Source organism: Somniosus microcephalus, chromosome 13 (assembly GCF_052327205.1).
Source record: "Somniosus microcephalus isolate GS21.2 chromosome 13, FLI_Smic_1.0, whole genome shotgun sequence".
Taxonomy (NCBI): Eukaryota; Metazoa; Chordata; class Chondrichthyes; order Squaliformes; family Somniosidae; genus Somniosus; species Somniosus microcephalus.
Genome location: NC_140999.1, coordinates 110901649 through 110920608, shown reverse-complemented (window position 1 = coordinate 110920608; position 18960 = coordinate 110901649). Strand labels below are relative to the sequence as shown.

Here is an 18960-nt window from a genome sequence, read left to right as displayed (position 1 = left end):
TACACAAGGGCAAAGAACACCAAGAAATGGACTTATATGTACTACCTGAGGGAGGTCCACCACTTCTGGGACGGGAGTGGATCAGGAAAATAAATATGGACTGGCACTCCCTAAACGTAATAACGGTAGATTCCGGGAAAAAAGATGTCAAACCTGAACGATTGTCCAGAATATTGGATGAGGCTAAAGAGGTGTTCCAACAGGGACTGGGAACACTGAGAGGAATTAAGGCAAAAATCAAGATTGCAGAACATGCAAACCCAAAATTTTTCAAAGCCAGACCGGTACCTTATGCGATACGACCTGCTGTGGAAGCTGAGCTGGAAGGGCTAGAACGTTCAGGAGTACTGTCTAAGGTGGACTGGAGTGAGTGGGCCACGCCCATTGTTCCCGTCATGAAGCGTTCATCGAGTAACAAGCCAGGGGAACCGGGGAAGGTCCGCATCTGTGGAGACTTCAAGATCACAGTTAATCCGGTGCTTCACACGGTGCAATATCTGCTTCCGCAGATTGAGGATATCTTTGCTTCATTGTCTGGCGGGAAACGCTTCACCAAGATAGACCTGGCGCAAGCGTACTTACAGATGGAAGTTGAGGAAGAGTCGCGCCAGTATCTCACAATCAACACGCACAGAGGCTTGTATCGATATAATAGACTGGTTTTTGGAGTGGCTTCGGCTCCAGCAATTTGGCAGAGGGCCATGGAGCAGGTATTACAGGGAATTCCAAGCACTCAATGTTACTTGGACGATATCCTGATTACAGGAGATGACGATGAGGAACACCTTGCAAATTTGAAACTGGTGCTCACCAGGTTGAAGGAATATGGCCTTCGAGTTAATTGCCAGAAATGTGAGTTCTTTCAGAAACGGATCTCGTACTGTGGCCATGTCATTGACCAGGAGGGGCTGCACAAGTCACCTGACAAGATCGAAGCTGTTGTGAAGGCTCCCGCTCCGGAAAATGTATTCCAGTTGAGGTCGTTCCTAGGGTTGATTAACTATTACCATAAGTTTCTGCCAAATCTATCCACGGTGCTGCACCCGCTGAATGCTCTTTTGCAGAAAGAAGTACCATGGAAGTGGAGCGAGGACTGTAAGAAGGCCTTTCGCAAAAGCAAGGCATTGATCACCTCAGAGGAAGTGTTGGCTCACTTCAACCCAACGCTACCTATTCGTTTAGCTTGTGATGCTTCTCCTTATGGTATTGGAGCAGTACTCTCACACAAGTTGCCAAATGGCTCGGAAAGGCCAGTCGCATTTGCATCCAGATCATTGACCTCCGCTGAGCGCAACTATGCTCAGATAGATAGGGAGGCTCTCAGCCTGGTGTGGGGAGTAAAGAAGTTTAATCATTACCTGCAGGGCCAGAAGTTTACACTGCTGACAGACCACCAGCCGTTAGTATCCATATTCAACCCTAAAAAGGGCGTTTCCATTATGACAGCGCAAAGGCTACAGAGGTGGTCCCTTTTCTTAGGGGCACACCAATATGACATAGAATACAAAGGATCAAAACAGCATGGGAATGCTGACGGTTTATCGCGCCTACCATTGCCAACGGTAGAAGAGGCGCCTACAGTGGACCCAGTGGAGATGTTCCACTCAACCATAGTGGAATGTCTACCAGTAACAAATTCTACGATCGAAAAGGAAACAAGAAATGACCCGACTCTCTCACGAGTCTACGATTTAATGGTGAAGGGATGGCCAGCACATGGCGAACCACTGTTGCCAGCATTCTCGCAAAGAAGAGAACAGCTGTCAGTGTGCCGAGGAACTTTGATGTGTGGATCCAGAGTGGTGATTCCACCCAAACTCCAGCATAAAGTGCTAAAGGAGCCTCACGAGGGGCATCTGGGTGGAGTGAAAATGAAGAACCTAGCCAGAGCGTTTGTGTGGTGGCCAGGTATCGATGGAGACATCGAAGAAATGACCAAGAGCTGTCTAGGATGCCAGAAGGTCCAAAACGCCCCACCACAAGCCCCTCTACATCCATGGGAGTGGCCCTCATCTCCATGGCAAAGGGTACATATCGACTTTGCTGGTCCATTTATGGACTCAATGTTCTTAATCGCGGTGGATGCACACTCCAAGTGGCCGGAGGTAATAAAGATGTCCTCCACCACCACGGAAAAAACCATCACAGTATTAAGGACCATATTTGCCAGGAATGGGCTGCCGGAACAGATCTGTTCTGATAATGGACCGCAATTTGTGTCCGAAGAATTCAGGAAGTTCTTAAAAAACAATGGGGTTAAGCACTACACGTCCGCCCCATACCATCCCGCCACCAATGGATTAGCTGAAAGGTTTGTCCAGACCTTCAAGAAGGCCATAAAGGCCATGGGTAATGAAGACATAAATCTACAACATAAGGTAGATAACTTCTTGTTGGCGTACAGGAATGCAACACATGTGGTTACAAACCAAACTCCCGCCATGATGTTTTTCAATAGAAGACTAAGATGTCGGCTGGATTTGATCAAACCAAACATCAGAAGGGACGTAGAGAGCCAGCAATTTCAAGGCATGAATGAAAGGCCAACTAGAACCTTCCAGATAGGTCAACAAGTTTTGGCCCGGGACTACCGTACCGAGAAATGGCAGCCTGGAACTATTTGCACACGACTAGGACCGCTGATGTATACCGTGAACATTGGTGAAAGCATAATAAGGCGCCATGTTGACCAGATCATAGGGTCATCCGAAAAGGGACAACCTACTCCACAACTCTATACGCCTAATGATGAAGCAGAGATACCCATAGTATCTACCTCCGATCCGGTGATACTGGAATCAGATGAACCCGACACTGGCATTCAAGCCGAATCGACCTTGCCAAAAGAACCTACTACACCACCGAGGCGTTATCCGGACCGAGTCAGGAAGCCTCCAGAGAGACTGAATCTGTGAACTGTTTTTACATGAAGTTGTGTATATATGTTATGATGTTATGTTTAATGGGGAATATATACTGTTAAGCTAAAAAGGGAGGATTGTAGTGTATGTAACCGTTCCACCTTTAAGAGAACTATTTTAAGGGCTGCACTACTTTATCTTGGCTGCTGTATACTGTAATACCGGTGGTGACCACACCGGTATATAAGTGCTGTGTAATGATTTATTGGGCAGTTCCGCCCTGACCCTCGACTAGTAAAGACCTGTTAAAGTTTACTCTTGTGGTCTGTGTAGTAATTCTCATTATAACACACAGACTTAACAGAAACTTAAGAAATTAAATTAAAATTCCATTTTCGGTGGTGACCTACTGTGCTGTAACCATTCTCTGAATCTGTCCCGCACAGACTACAACTCCCAGAATGCCACGCGCGTCAAGCCCGCCTTAGCTGGGGGCAGGGGCCCCATTGATTGACATAACAATTGCCAATCACAGAGCAGCAGGCGACGAGGCTGCCAATGAGACAGAAGGATGCTGCGGAGTGACCATCGCGTCGTCCGGCCGGTTTATCGCCGCGTGAAGATGGCGCAGTCGCCCGAAATGGTGATGAATTACTTGACCGAAGTGGAGGAGCTGGTGGAGAGCCTGTTGGCCGACAAACAGCAGGTAATTGTCGGCCGGAGTCGGGGCCTGGCGCGACCGGGTGTTGTCGGCCGAGGGTCCGGGTATTCACAGCCTCCGCATTGCGCCTGGTGACTGACGGCAGGGCCAACGCCGAGTCACTAATGGGCAATGGAACCTTCCCTCACGGTTTGTGCCCAGTGTCCGCATATGGCCCACCCAGGGTTAGATGCAGAGTGAAAAGCTCCCACCATTGTTGGCCTCAACCTCCAGAGAGCATTTTTCTATTTTCCCAATATCAGCTCCCCCCCCCCCCCCCCCTTTGTGGGATACTACGGGCGCAATGGACTGAATGGTGTCTTGTGCTGTAAATTCTATGAGCTACTCGCTGTTCATCACTCCCAAAGCCAGCTGCAATAGTCTGGCTCAGCAATAGGATTTATCTCTGCTGTTTTATCTGGCTAAGTTTTTGTTTATCTTGTGGAGTGTGTGTACATACAAGATCTCTTCCCATACATACATGTATTTCAGGGGTTACCTGCTCGGGGGAAATCATGATAAACACAAACATTTTCTGATAAAGCCGTGGTTTTTGGGACTATAAGCTGAATGCATCATGCTGGGTCTTGAATTTCCATTTAAAATATAGATTAATAATGGTTATGTACATACATGCACATGTACTGAAACACTGAGCCACACACCAGTATATGCTGTCCAGATTCCCAGCCCAGCTGAGAACTATGATTAAGCACTTGCAGTGTAGTCCTCTGGGCTGTAATTGGGGTATTTCCATTTGCTGATTTAATTGGAAAGCATAAAAATTCTCAGCTTGTACTGATTTTTTGCTTGTCCAGTGACTAACTATCCCTGCTGTTGCTGTGGCCTCCTGTGTTCCAGGCTCTCCAAACTCCTTCAAAAACCATGTATCTTATCCTGTGCTAAGTTTTGCTCTGCCATCATCCCTGTATTTCCATCTACTCCTCATATCCAACCCATTGATTCCAAAATCTTCACTCTCATTTACAAATTTCTTTGGGTCCATTGTCACCTACTCTGTGAACTCCAGCTATACAGATACTAATCTTCCAACACTAGCCTACTGGGTGTGCCCCTCTTTCTGTTCATTAGTGGCAGAACCTTTGGTTGTCATGACGAAGTACTCTAGAATTCTCTTCCTAAATCCCTCCACCTTGCTGCTTCAACCCCTTTTCAAAAGCATGCTGAGAACCTGTCTCTTTGACCATGCCTTCAGTCACTTCCCCCATGTCCTCTAACTCCTATATAAGCAGTTTTCCTCTTTCCAGCTGTCGCCGTCGCCGCCCCCCACTTTTTTGAGCATACACTGATGTTAAAGCCAATTCTGACTTGCAGGTTGCACGCAGCCTTTAGGCTTCCATGTGGGCTCCATCCTCATCAAGCTTCACTGGCTCAATGTCCCAAATTTATATATTTTAAATATTTCATCCTCATTTTCCAATCCTACCATGCTCTTGGTCTACCTTACCTTAATAATCTTCTACAGCTACCATGGCCCACACACTTTGTTCCTCTGGTTCTGGATTATTGCTTGTGCCTCACTCCCTCTGCTCTATCATCAAGGATGGACCTTTCAGTCACTATGCTCCTGGTTTAGTGTGGAACATTTCCCCCAAAACCACTTTGTCTGGTTACCCCACTCCCTTTCTACAAAAGCCTCTTTTTTATATAGTTAAAAAATCTATCTCTGACTGCATTTTTAGTTGTCCCCTGCTTAATTTTGCTCGTCTGTGTATTGGGTACTAATGCACTAAATAAGTCCAGTGATCACACCGCTGGTATTTTGGTTGTCATGTGGAATTTCAAAAGCGGTGGGGAAATGAGAAAATCTGAAAATAAAGGGGTATGTAATGATTTGCAGATTTTTCTGTGGTGAGTGTAGCATGCTTGGGAGGAACAGGTGACTTTTTAGACATATGGTTCCCAAAGCTCTCCACCACTGGGGTTTTTCCTCACCTCATGTCTGGGTCTGTTTTAGACTAATACACTGATTGCTATGATTAGTCAACGTTTCCATTATCATTGTATCATGCCATGACCAGGATGTAATGAGCAGGGTGGATAAAGGTGAACCAGTAGATCTAGTGTATTTGGATTTCCAGAAGGCATTCGATAAGGTGCCACATAAAAGGTTACTGCACAAGATAAGAGCTCACAGGATTGGGGGTAATATATTAGCATGGATGGATAGAGGATTGGCTAACTAACAGAAAACAGAGTCGGGATAAATGGGTAATTTCAGGTTGTCAAACTGTAACTAGTGGGGTGCCACAGGGTTCAGTGCTGGGGCCTCAACTATTTACAATCTATATTAATGACTTGGATGAAGGGACCGAGTGTAATGTAGCCAGATTTGCTGATGATACAAAGATAGGTGGGAAAGCAAGTTGTGAGGAGGACACAAATAATCTGCAATGGGATATAGATAGGTTAAGTGAGTGGGCAAAAATTTGGCAGATGGAGTATAATGTGGGAAAATGCGAGGCTATCTACTTTGGTGGGAAGAATAAAAAAGCAAATTATTTAAATGAAGAGCGACTACAAAATGCTGTAGTACAGAGGGATCTGGGGGTCCTTGCACATGAATCACAAAAAGTTAGCATGCAGGTACAGCAAGTAATTAGGAAGGCAAATGGAATGTTGGCCTTTATTGCATGGAGTATAAAAGTAGGGAAGTCTTGCTACAACTGTACAGGGCGTTGGTGAGACCACACCTGGAGTACTGCGTACAGTTTTGGTCTCCTTATTTAAGGAGGGATATACTTGCATTGGAGGCAGTTCAGAGAAGGTTCACGAGGTTGATTCCTGAGACGAGGAGGTTGTCTTATGAAGAAAGATTGAGCAGGTTGGGCCTATACTCATTGGAGTTTAGAAGAATGAGAAGTGATCTTATTGAAATATATAAGATTCTGAGGGGGCTTGACAGGGTAGATGCAGAGAGGATGTTTCCCCTCGTGGGTGAATCTAAAACTAGGGGGCATAATTTCAGAATAAGAGGTCGCCCATTTAAAACGGAGATGAGGAGGAATTTCTTCTCTCAGGGACGTGAATCTTTGGAATTCTCTACCCCAGAGAGCTGTGGAGGCTGGGTCACTGAATATATTTACGGTGGCAATAGACAGATTTTTGAACTATAGGGGAGTCGAGGGTTATGGGGAGCGGGCAGGGAAGTGGAGTTGAGGCCAAGATCAGATCAGCCATGATCTTAGTGAATGGCAGAGCAGGCTCGAGGGGCCAAATGGCCTACTCCTGCTCCTGTTTCTTATGTTCTAAGGCAAACCATATGGACCGTGGTCTTTTTTCATCGAGCAATTCCTATGTTTCTGTTATAGTTAAGTGAAATATTTTCTCTTGCATATGTATAGTGATCTTAACAAACTTTCCACATGGTTTACTGTTCAGTATCGAATTGGGCAATCCCAAGTGTTTTTAATAATCGTGGTGAAGGGCTGTATTTGCTTTCTGAGATTGGTACCATGAGGTACAAATGATTTTAATATGGATACAAGGAGTTGTGCCTGAACTTTGTCTTTTTTATATGGTGGATTTCAGATTGTTGATCTGGATGGGAAGAGAAATCGGAACCGTGAGGCACTGAGAGCGTTACAAAACAGCACTGACCAATCTGGTATGAATACCTTTTATCAGCCACTAAACAATGGTTTGGAGGAATGGTGGGATTGAGACTCTCCCTTCAGATTTGAGTGTTCATAAAAGAATCCAAGTATTGAAAAGTGTCTATATAACTTTTTAAAATTCATTATTGGGATGTACTCATTGCTGGCAAGGCTGGCATTTATTGTCCATCCCTAGTTCCCATTGAGAAGGTGGTGGTGGGCTGCCTTCTTGAACTGCTGCAGTCTGTGTAGTGAAGGTACTCCCACAGTGCTATTGGGTAGGGAGTTCCAGGACCCAGCGAAGATGAAGGAACTGCGATGCATGTCCAAGTCAGGATGGTGTGTGGCCTTAGGGGAGGAACTTGGAGGTGATGGTGTTCCCATGCCCCTGCTGCTGTTATCCTTCTAGGTGGTGGAGGTTGTGGGTTTGGGAGGTTCTGCCAAAGAATATAATTAACCCTTACGAGGACTGGAGGAGCTTTATTTCCCCAGTTTACTGCTCTTTCCTGAGGGCATTGACCCGCTAAAGTGTGGTGCTACTACCATTAGTAGTTCTCCATCACATAGAATGATGCAGCACAAAAGGAGGCCATTCGGCCCATCGTGTTTTTGCTGGCTCTTTGAAAGAGGTATCCAGTTTGCCCCATTTCACTGCAATTTTTTCCTCTTCAAGTATTTATCCAGTTCCCTTTAGAAAGTTAATCTGCTTCCTCCACCCTTTCAGGCAGTGCATTCTAGATTACAACTCATTGCATAATTTTTTTTCCTTCATGTTGCCTCTAGTTCTTTTGCCAATTACCTTTAAACTTGTGTCCTCTGGTTACCGATCCATCTGTCCCTGAGGAGGCGGTGGCGTAGTGGTTATGTCACTATTAGTCAAATGCTCTGAGGATATGGGTTCAAATCCCACCACGGCAGCTGGTGGAATTTAAATTTAATTCTGGAATTAAATGTTAGTCTTGGTAATGGTGACCATGATACCATTGTCGATTGTTGCAAAAACCCATCTGGTTCACTAATGCCCTTTTTAGGGAAGGAAATCTGCCGTCCTTACCTGATCTGGCCTACATGTGACTCCAGACCCATAGCAATGTGGTTGACTCTTAATGCCCTCTGAAATGGCCTAGCAAGCCACTCAGTTGTAAACAACCGCTACGAAAAACAATAAGAATAAAACTGGACGGACCACCCGGCATCGACCTCGGCACCGGAAACGACAATGACAACGGCAAACCCAGCCCTGTCGACCCTGCAAAGTCCTCCTTGCCAACATCTGGAGGCTTGTGCCAAAATTGGGAGCGCTGTCCCACAGACTAGTCAAGCAACAGCCTGACATAGTCATAATTACCGAATCATACCTTACAACCAATGTCCCAGACACCACCATCACCATCCCTGGGTATGTCCTGTCCCACCGGCAGGACAGACCCACCAGAGGTGGTGGCACTGTGGTATACAGTCGGGAGGGAGTAGCCCTGGGAGTCATCAACATTGACTCAGGACCCCATGAGGTCTCATGGCATCAAGTCAAACATGGGCAAGGAAACCTCCTGCTAATTACCACCTACCACCCTCCCTCAGCCGATGAATCAGTACTCCTTCATGTTGAACACCAATTGGAAGAAGCACTGAGAGTAGCAAGGGCACAAAATGTCCTCTGGGTGGGGGACTTCAATGTCCATCACCAAGAGTGGCTCGGTAGCACCACAACTGACCGAGCTGGCCGAGTCCTAAAGGACATAGCTGCCAGACTGGGTCAGCGACAGGTGGTGAGGGAACCAACAAGAGGGAAAAACCTACTTGACCTTGTCCTCACCAATCTACCTGTTGCAGATGCATCTGTCCATGACAGCATTGGTGGAAGTGACCACCGCACAGTCCTTGTGGAGACCAAGTCCCGTCTTCATGTTGAGGATACCCTCCACCGTGTTGCGTGGCACTACCACCGTGCTAAATGGGACAGATTTCGAACAGATCTGGCAACTCAAAACTGGGCATCCATGAGGCGCTGTGGGCCATCAGCAGCAGCAGAACTGTATTCAACCACAATCTGTAACCTCATGGCCCGGCATATCCCTCACTCTACCATTACCATCAAGCCGGGAGATCAACCCTGGTTTAACGAAGAGTGCAGGAGAGCATGCCGGGAACAGCACCAGGCATACCGAAAAATGAGGTGTCAACCTGGTGAGGCTACAACACAGGACTACTTGCATGCCAAACAACGGAAGCAACATGCGATAGACAGAGCTAAGCGATCTCGCAATCATCGGATCAAATCAAAGCTCTGCAGTCCTGCCACATCCAGTCGTGAGTGGTGGTGGACAATTAAACAGTTAACAGGAGGAGGAGGCTCCAAAAATATCCCCATCCTCAATGATGGTGGAGCCCAGCACGTGAGTGCAAAAGACAAGGCTGAAGCATTTGCAACTATCATCAGCCAGAAGTGCCGAGTGGATGATCCATCTCGGCCTTCTCCTGAGGTCCCCAGCATCACAGATGCCAGTCTTCAGCCCATTCAATTCACTCCACGTGATGTCAAGAAACGGCTGAAGACACTGGATACTGCAAAGGCTATGGGCCCTGACAACATTCCGGCAATAGTACTGAAGACTTGTGCTCCAGAACTAGCTGCGCCCCTAGCCAAGCTGTTCCAGTACAGCTACAACACTGGCATCTACCCGGCAATGTGGAAAATTGCCCAAGTATGTCCTGTCTACAAAAAGCAGGACAAATCCGACCCGGCCAATTACCGTCCCATCAGTCTACTCTCAATCATCAGCAAAGCGATGGAAGGTGTCGTCGACAGTGCTATCAAGCGGCACTTACTCAGCAATAACCTACTAACTGACGCCCAGTTTGGGTTCCGCCAGGGCCACTCAGCTCCTGACCTCATTACAGCCTTGGTCCAAACATGGACAAAAGAGCTGAACTCGAGGTGAGGTGAGAGTGACTGCCCTTGACATCAAGGCAGCATTTGATCGAGTGTGGCATCAAGGAGCCGTAGCAAAACTGAAGTCAATGGGAATCAAGGGGAAAACTCTCCATTGGTTGGAATCATACCTAGCACAAAGGAAGTTGGCTGTGGTTGTTGGAGGTCATTCATCTCAATCACATGACATCACTGCAGGAGTTCCTCAGGGCAGTGTCCTAGGCCCAACCATCTTCAGCTGTTTCATCAATGACCTTCCCTCCATCAAAAGGTCAGAAGTGGGGATGTTCGCTGATGATTGCACACTGTTCAGCACCATTCGAGACTCGTCAGATACTGACGCAGTCCGTGTCCATATGCAGCAAGACCTGGACAACATTCAGACTTGGGCTGACAAGTGGCAAGTAACATTCGCACCACACAAGTGCCAGGCAATGACCATCTCAAACAAGTGAGACTCTAACCATCTCCCCTTGACATTCAATGGCATTACCATCGCTGAATCCCCCACTATCAACATCCTGGGGGTTACCATTGATCAGAAACTGAACTGGACCAGCCATATAAATACTGTGGCTACAAGAGCAGGCCAGAGGCTGGGAATTCTGCGGCGAGTGTCTCACCTCCTGACTCCCCAAAGCCTTTCCACCATCTACAAGGCACAAGTCAGGAGTGTGATGGAATACTCTCCACTTGCCTGGATGAGTGCAGCTCCAACAACACTCAAGAAGCTTGACACTATTCAGGATAAAGCAGCCCGCTTGATTGGCACTCCCTCCACCACCGGCGCACTGTGGCTGCAGTGTGTACCATCTACAAGATGCACTGCAGCAACTCGCCAAAGCTCCTTCAACAGCACCTTCCAAACCCGCGACCTCTACCACTTAGAAGGACAAGGGCAGCAGATGCATGGGAACATCACCACCTACAAGTTCCCCTCCAAGCCACACACCATCCTGACTTGGACCTGTATCGCCATTCCTTCACTGTCGCTGGGCCAAAATCCTGGAACTCCCTTCCTAACAGCATTGTGGGTGTACCTACACCATATGGACTGCAGCGGTTCAAGAAGGCGGCTCACCACCATCTTCTCAAGGGCAATTAGGGATGGGCACTAAATGCAGGCCTAGCCAGCGACGCCCACATCCCATCAATGAATAAAAAAATAAAAAAAATAGTTTCTCCTTATTTACTCTATTAAAAACCCTATATGATTTTTGAACTCCTATCAAATCTCCCTTTAACCCTCTCTGTTCTAAGGAGAACAACCCCAATTTCTCTAGTATCTCCATGTAACTGAAGTCTTTCATCCCTGGTGTCATTCTAGTAAATCTCCTCTGCACCCTATCTAAGATCTTGACATCTTTCCTAAAGTGTGGTGCCCTGAATTGGCACTGTATTCCAGCTGGAGCCCAACCAGTATTTTATAAAGGTTTAGCATAACCTACTTGCTTTTGTACTCTATGCCTCTATTAATAACGTCCAGGATCCCCAAATATTTTAACAGCCTTATCAACTTGTCCTGCCACTTTCAAAGACTTGTACATGTACACCCCCAGGTCTCTCTGTTCTTGCACCCTTTTAAAAATTGTACCATTTGGTTTATATTGCCTCTCCTCATTCTCCCTACTAAAATAAATCACTTCACACTTCTCTGGGTTAAATTGCATTTGCCATGTGTCTGCCCATTTCATCAGTCTGTCTATGACCTCTTGAAGTTTGTCACTATCCTCCTCATTGTCACTACATTTCCGAGTTTTGTGTCATATGCAAAGTTTGAAATTATGCTCTTTACCTAAGTCCAGGTCAGAAACGCTGTTTCCGGAGGTCACTGACCATCATCAAAGACCCTACCCACCCCAGCCACAGTCTGTTCGCCCTCCTGCCATCTGGGAGACGCTACAGATACATTCGCACCCGAACGACCAGATTTAGGAACAGCTTCTTTCCCAGGGCTGTCATCCTACTGAACTCCACAAATAAACTCTAAAGCCTGCACATCTGCCAATGCACTTTATTATGGTTATGTTTATGTTAATGTATTACAAGCCAAATGAATGTTGAATGTTTAAATGTCTTAATCTAAATGTACACTCTCGGGAGCCGCAAGCCTACATTTCGTTGTACTGCACTTGTGCACTAACAATGACAATAAAGTTGATTATGATTAATATGCACCAAAAAGAGCAAAATACTAAAAAACTGACCCCTGGGGGACACCACTGCACACTTCCTTCCAGTCTGGAAAAACAACCATTCACCACTACTCTCTGCTTTCTGTCCCTTAGCTAATCTCGTATCCATGCAGCCACTGCCCCTTTAATCCCATGAGCTTCAATTTTGCTAACCAGTCTATTATGTGGTACCTTATCAAACGCCTTTTGAAAGTCCATGTACACATCAACTGCACTACCCTTATCGATCCTCTCCATTAGTTTATCAAAGAACTCAATCAAATTAGTCAAACATAATTTGCCTTTAACAAATCTGTGCTGGCTTTCACTTGTTAACCCATATTTTTCCAAGTGCCAATTAATTTTATCCTGAATTAATGTCCTTAAAAGTATCCCCACCACTGCCATCAGGCTGACTGGCCTGTAGTTGCTGGATTTATCTCACTCCCATTTATTTTTGAACAGGAGTGTAACATTGGCAATCCTCCAGTCCTCTGGCACCACTCCCATATCTAAGAAGGATTGGAAGATTGTGACCAGAGCCGCCGCAATGTCCACTATTCCTTCCCTCCACAACCTAGGATGCATCCCATCCGGACCGGATTGATTTTCCTACTTGAGTGCTGCCAACCTTCCTTGTACCTCCTTTATCTATTTTTATCCTATCCAATTTCTCTACTACCTCCTCCTGTTGTTGTGACATTGGCAGCATCCTCTTCTCTAGTGAAGATGGATGCAAAGTTCTCATTTAGTCCCTTACCCATGCCCTCTGCCTCCACAAGAAGATCTCCTTTTTTTCGGTTCCTAATTGGCCCCACCCTTCCTTTGACTATATCTTTAGTCATCCCGGGAGCTCTATCTTTGGATGCCCTTTCTTTCCCCCTCGTGAGTATGTCTCACTCACTGTTTTACCTGCCAATATTTGATTCCAATCCACCCTCTTCCAGTTGAGTATTTTCAAATTTGATTTTTGCCTTATCCTTTTCCATAACTACTCTAAGCCTAATATTGTGATCACTGTTTCCCAAATGCTTTCCAACTGAAACATGCTCCACTTCACCCAAGTGGTCGTTCTTTCGTGTGTCAGCCTAGATGGTGAGTGTTAAGAGTTGTAGTCAGTGGAGTGCAATCCTGACCTTTTTGTAGGCACTGGATACCGATCAGGAGCAGGAACCCTGGATGATTTCTCTTTCCCACCCAGTGGGGACACTGAATCCAGCTATAGTGTCCCCACTCTGTCTCATTCAGGCTGAGGTCAGTCACCTAAACACACACCAGAAATTGAGTCTGGATCCTGTGCTCTGTGGCTCCATGCAATGTCACATGGTGCATTTAGCCAATGGATACATGATTTTTTTCTATTGTTTTTAAAATGTGAATGTTTAAAGATACGTAACTGATATGGCTTTTCAGACTGGTCTTGTTTTAATCCGAGTATGCTCCTTTTCTGAGGCCATCTTCAGGTTATACCTAGGGAGTGTCAGCAGGCTATTCAACTTAGGATGGTGTCAACCAGTGTTCACAACATGCATTTTCCAGCAGGTGTCACTGCATACCAATCCAGAGCAGCGAGTCTAGCTGAACTTTCTCCCCACTGGCTCGGGGCACTAAGACCAATTGTAGCATATAAACTGCTGTCGTGCTGGGATCTGCTAACTCACCAAAGACCAGAATGTGGGATAAGTGCACCTTGCAGTGCCATGTTCTTTATTTGGAATTGTTATTTCTTATTTAATACAAAAATACTGCCCTCGGGCTTTGCATGTCTGGTCATCAAAGCTCATTGACCACGTGAGTTGGTAACAGCTGGCTCCCTTTCTATTTCTTTTTCAGGTAATGTGATGGTTTGTTTTGGAAACATGTTTATCAAATTCCCCAATTCTAGAACCAGGGACATGATTCGGAAAGGTAAGTGTTGGATTCAGTTCATTAAAACGCTTGCGTTTGAGTGACATCTGCCATCTACATGTGGGCTGTAGACAGCTATGCTAAACTATGGTCTAGTACAAACCTTCTGTCTGTTTACTTAGAATTGCACTGTTTGAAAAATCACCCAAATCGAGAGGGCAGAGGAACTGAGGCCTCAATAGAGGAGAGTTGAGTTTAATGTTGGATTTAATGTGTGTGTTTTCTATGTTTGCTTTAGTAGTAGTAATCCAAATGCAGTAATTTCATCTTTTCTGTACCAGATATTCAGTTCCCTTTTTTATTTGCATTGTTTTTATGAGTAACATGTTTTAAGTGTTCTCTGCTTTTTTTTTCTAATTCAGTTTCTGCTCCCCCACCATCCAAAGCCAAGAGAATGGGCTTCTGCTAATGTCATTCTAAAACCCAAATGCCTGGGGGTGGAGAGTTGTAAGAGGCCAGGGATGACGATGAATAATTTTTCCCCTTTTATTTTCTCTCTGCAAGCATCAGGCCTATGCTGTGGAATTCCCCACACTTGATTGGCACCCCATCCACCACCTTAAACATTCACTCCATTTACCACCAGCGTACCATGGCTGCAGTGTGTACCATCTACAAGAGGCACTGCAGCAACTAGCCAAAACTCGACAGCACCTCCCAAACCCATGACCTCTACCACCTAGAAGGACAAGGAGCATGGGAACACCACCACCTCCAAGTCACACACCATCCTGATATGGACATATATGGCCGTTCCTTCATTATTGCTGGGTCAAAATCCTGAAACTCCCTCCCTAACAGCACCGGAAGTACCTTCACCACACGGAATGCAGCGACTCACCATCCCCTTCTCGAGGGCAATTAGAGATGGGCAATAAATGCTGGCCTTGCCAGTGACACCCACATCCCAGGAATGAATTTTTAAAAATGCAGTTGAACTTGTGATTTCCTAGGTCTAGGGTGAGATCAAGAGCCCTTGCAAGCTGCTTCAGTTTGGTTGAATAGGTGGCATTCGTGGTGAAAGGAACAAAAGTCTTCCCGTTGAAACCGTGCAAGGTCAGCCATATGCTGCCACGTGGACGTTGAGACGAATAGCACAGAGGCCTTTAAGGGAAAGCTAGATAAGCGCATGAGGGCGAGCAGAATATGCAGGTAGGGTGGGAGGAGGCTCATGTGGAGCATAAACACTGGCATAGACCAGTTGGGCCGAATGGCTTATTTCTGTGCTGTAACTATTACATAGAATTTACAGTAGGTTGAGTTGAGCACAAGAAGATTTGTGGGACTTAATTGACTTCTAAGCCACAATTCAGAAACGTCCATTACACAAGTGATTATTTGATATGTACAATTACCTTCATTTAACTCAAACATTACTTTAATATTTCAGACCAAGAGCAGTTGGATGAAGAAATACGTAAGCTTTGTAATCAGCTGAAAGTGAAAGTTAATCATTTAAATGAGGCCCAAGGTGACTTTAATTTTCTGTGTGTAAGGTATTTCTAAAGCTGTCTGTGGCTCTCTTCAAATCATTTCAAGCCTGGCCTGTTCTGTGCTGATGTAGCTGATCCCAGCCAGTGCAGCGATAGAAACATAGAAGATAGGAGCAGGAGTAGGCCATTCGGCCCTTCGAGCCTGCTCCGCCATTCAATGTGATCATGGCTGATCAGGGGGTAGTGAAATTCACATTGTGCTGTGTGGCAGGGAGGGAGTGAACCCTGTTGTCCCTTTTCCTTTTAACACTTGAACATGAAGGTGTTGAGTGAGGAAGATTTGGCGCAATGTCCTTTTTTTAAAATATGTTTAGGATGAGAATAGTCAATTGAAGCGCGCCCCTCTGGTGCCCTAAATCTCATTATAGTAAATAGCTGATTAAATGTCCCTAATGTTTTTGCTTCTAAAACTCTGCCTGGCAGATTATTCCAAATATTTACAACACTGAGTGAAGTAGTTCTTCCTAATATCTTCTTTCAATTAAAATTTATGTCCTCTGGACCTACTTTCCTTGTTTAATTTGAATGAATGTCCAAGGTTTACTTTACCTAAATTGTTATCATTTATTTATTCCTGGATAAGATTCTCCTCTTAGCCAACTTCTTTTAGTTACTAACCATAGTTGACCACTTGGTAAATGAGCATTTATATTTTTAAAAAATGCTGTAGAGCTTGGGATCCTTTCCTTGTGTCTCATTTCTTTCTAGTTGGGACCAGTCTTTCTCATCCCTGCTCCCTCTGCATTGTTCAATCGTAGCATGGTGACCAGAATTGAACATTGTATCCTAAATGTGGATGTCAGTGCATTTTAAGGTTGCAGCATAATCTCTGGAGATCTGTGCTTGCTGACCTACATTGACTCCCTGTATGGCAACACCTCTTTTTAAATTCTCATACTTGTTTTCAAATCCCTCCATGGCCTCTCCTCTCCTTACCACTGTAACCTCCTCCAGCCCTACAACCCTCAAATTTCTGCACTCCTCCAATTCTGACCTCTTGCACATCCCCGATTTCCATCGCTCCACCATTAGTGGCCTTAATACTCCTTAAAATCTACCTCTTTGACACAGCCTTTGAGCACCTGTTCTAATATCTCCTTGTGTGGTTTGTGTAACATTTTGTTTGATAATGATCTTGTGAAGTGCCTTCGGATGTTTTACTACATTAAAGAGGCTATATAAATGCAGGTGGTTTTATGTTGCCGTTCTGGCTGGGTAGCTGAGCCTTACTTGGCAAAGGCAGTGTATAACTGAGCCATTGGGGAGGTGTGTCTCAAGCTTTTACGTAATATCTGTGGTTGTGCTATAGGGTGATGGGCATACTGAAATGCACTCCTGCTGGTGATTCTGATCCCCTTAACTTAATTCTCATTCTAGGAAAACCTGAACTCAAAGGATTCAACCTTTCCCCTTTAACTCAAGAAGAAATGCGAGCCATTGACAAGACCCTGAAGAGTTGAAAGTTGCTCAAGACTAGTGTATAATTGGTGTTGAGAACTGGACGTGACACCATGTATTAGAGGAACATCTGCTTTACAAAAGATGAACAGCACATGCACAACTGTAAGGCCATATAAAGAGGTTGTGGGATTTTCCTCAACTTTGCTTGAGTTCAAAGATTTACTGCAACTGGCCCCAACAGGATTGTGATTTGGGAAATGCTACTTTTTGTGGCCAGCAGTTTTTTGTTGTTGCCCAGACCGTGCTTGGGACTTGAACAGATACAATAACTTACACAGCACTGCTGACCACTTGGCACATGAACTTTAAAAATAAAAATGCTTGATTTCAGAATTATGTGCTGATCCTTCCTTTCAAAACTAACTTGTTTGTGGTTTTCATCTTGTGTGTTACATTTTAACATGCACTTGCTTCAGGAAAAATCCTTGCTCTGCAAAACTGGAGTTTTATCAGTTATTTAATGTAATTATTTGAAAACTGTAATCTGACATTAAAACTTAAACTCTCCAATATAATTACAATTGAGTCTGCTTTGGAGAAAGCTAAGCCAGCATTTAGCATTCCTGATAGTCTCTGAGCCAAGCAGACCAGGGACTTCCCAGGCTCCATCCTTGGATTGTGTTGAGTTAGTTGATCTTGGTCAATGGCAGTAGGGTTTTCTTTTTTATATTTGTTCTCGAGATGTGGGCATCACTGGCAAGTCTGGCATTTATTGCCCATCCCTACCTGATGGTGATCAGGAGTGAGACTTCTTGGACTGCTAGTAGTGGTTTGATACAACTGTAGTGTGCTAGGCCTCTTTAGAGGGCAATTAAGAGTCCAAACCCCACACCAGTGCTCCTGAAAGTCCTCCAAACCCAGTGCTTCAAGACACCTTCACTTCAGAATGCTACCAGCCCCAGCCCCTTTCAAGTGGCCCTGGCTCACAGGAAAACAGCCCTAGTGGTGCTGGAACAGAAATTCAAGCTCAGGTGGGGGAAATGAACATTGCCTGTCAGACAAAGGTAAATCTTTTTAAATGGTTTCCATTAGGATTCAGATGGCTTAAGGGTCAAGCGGACTTGACCATCGTCGTCTGTTGCCAACTTCACTAGAAAACATTAAACATTCCAGGAGAACAGGTTATTCCCCAACTCCTTGCTAGGGAAAAACCAATGTTATCACAAGAAAAGGAAACTGTTTAAAAAGTTACCTGTCGCAATTCTCCCTCCTGCAGAAGTTTTCCCTCCCCAAATTTTTTCTCTTCCAGAAAGGCACTGACTCCCTGTCCAGTTGCCCTATAATATGGTATCTAAATTGGCAATACTCAGTTGTGGGCCTTGCCAGACAGTGCCAGCAGGCTATCTGAAACATGCCCCTCCAGCAGGTATCGCTTGTTGGTGATTAGGAATGAGCCTTCTAGGCACTTTTCCCTTCCCCAAGTCTGGTATGGTAATGTAATGCTTATGTTACTGGACTAGTAATCCAGAGAATGCGAGTTCAAATCCCTCCTTGGCAGTTTGAGAATCTAAATTCAGTTTTAAAAGAAATCTGGAAATAAACAGCTGGTATCAGTAAAAGTGACCATGGAGCTGCTGGATTGTTGTAAAAATCCAGTTGGTTCATGAATATCCTTTAGGGAAGGAAACCTGCTGTCTTTACTCAGTCTGGCTTATATGCAACTCCAATCCCCCCCCACCTCCATGACAGGATTTAGGAGGGACCAAGGCACAAGAGAGCTGCTGATAGTGAAGAGCAGCTGTGGGCATGGGAGGAAGGGTTTGGAGCCTTCCCTCTTGTTTTGACATCAAATGTTTTCCAAATATAGCCCAGGA

General features: G+C 45.2%; 1 protein-coding gene across 3 annotated transcripts; it reads left to right on the top strand.

Moving 5' to 3' along the window:
- The first annotated feature begins 3331 nt into the window (after positions 1-3331).
- pdrg1 (p53 and DNA-damage regulated 1) lies at positions 3332-17479 on the top strand. 3 transcript variants are annotated; one of them, XM_086005215.1, is made up of 5 exons: positions 3332-3567; positions 7114-7189; positions 14118-14192; positions 15583-15609; positions 17063-17479. In XM_086005215.1, exons 1-5 carry the CDS (start codon positions 3433-3435, stop codon positions 17143-17145), a joined length of 396 nt encoding a protein of 131 aa, XP_085861341.1. In that variant the 5' UTR covers positions 3332-3432; the 3' UTR covers positions 17146-17479. The 3 variants fall into 3 exon arrangements, with proteins under 3 accessions (XP_085861341.1, XP_085861342.1, XP_085861340.1); XM_086005214.1 differs by having other exon boundaries at positions 3365-3567; positions 15583-15663; XM_086005216.1 differs by lacking the exon at positions 14118-14192 and having other exon boundaries at positions 3340-3567; positions 15583-15663.
- The last annotated feature ends 1481 nt before the right edge of the window (positions 17480-18960 follow it).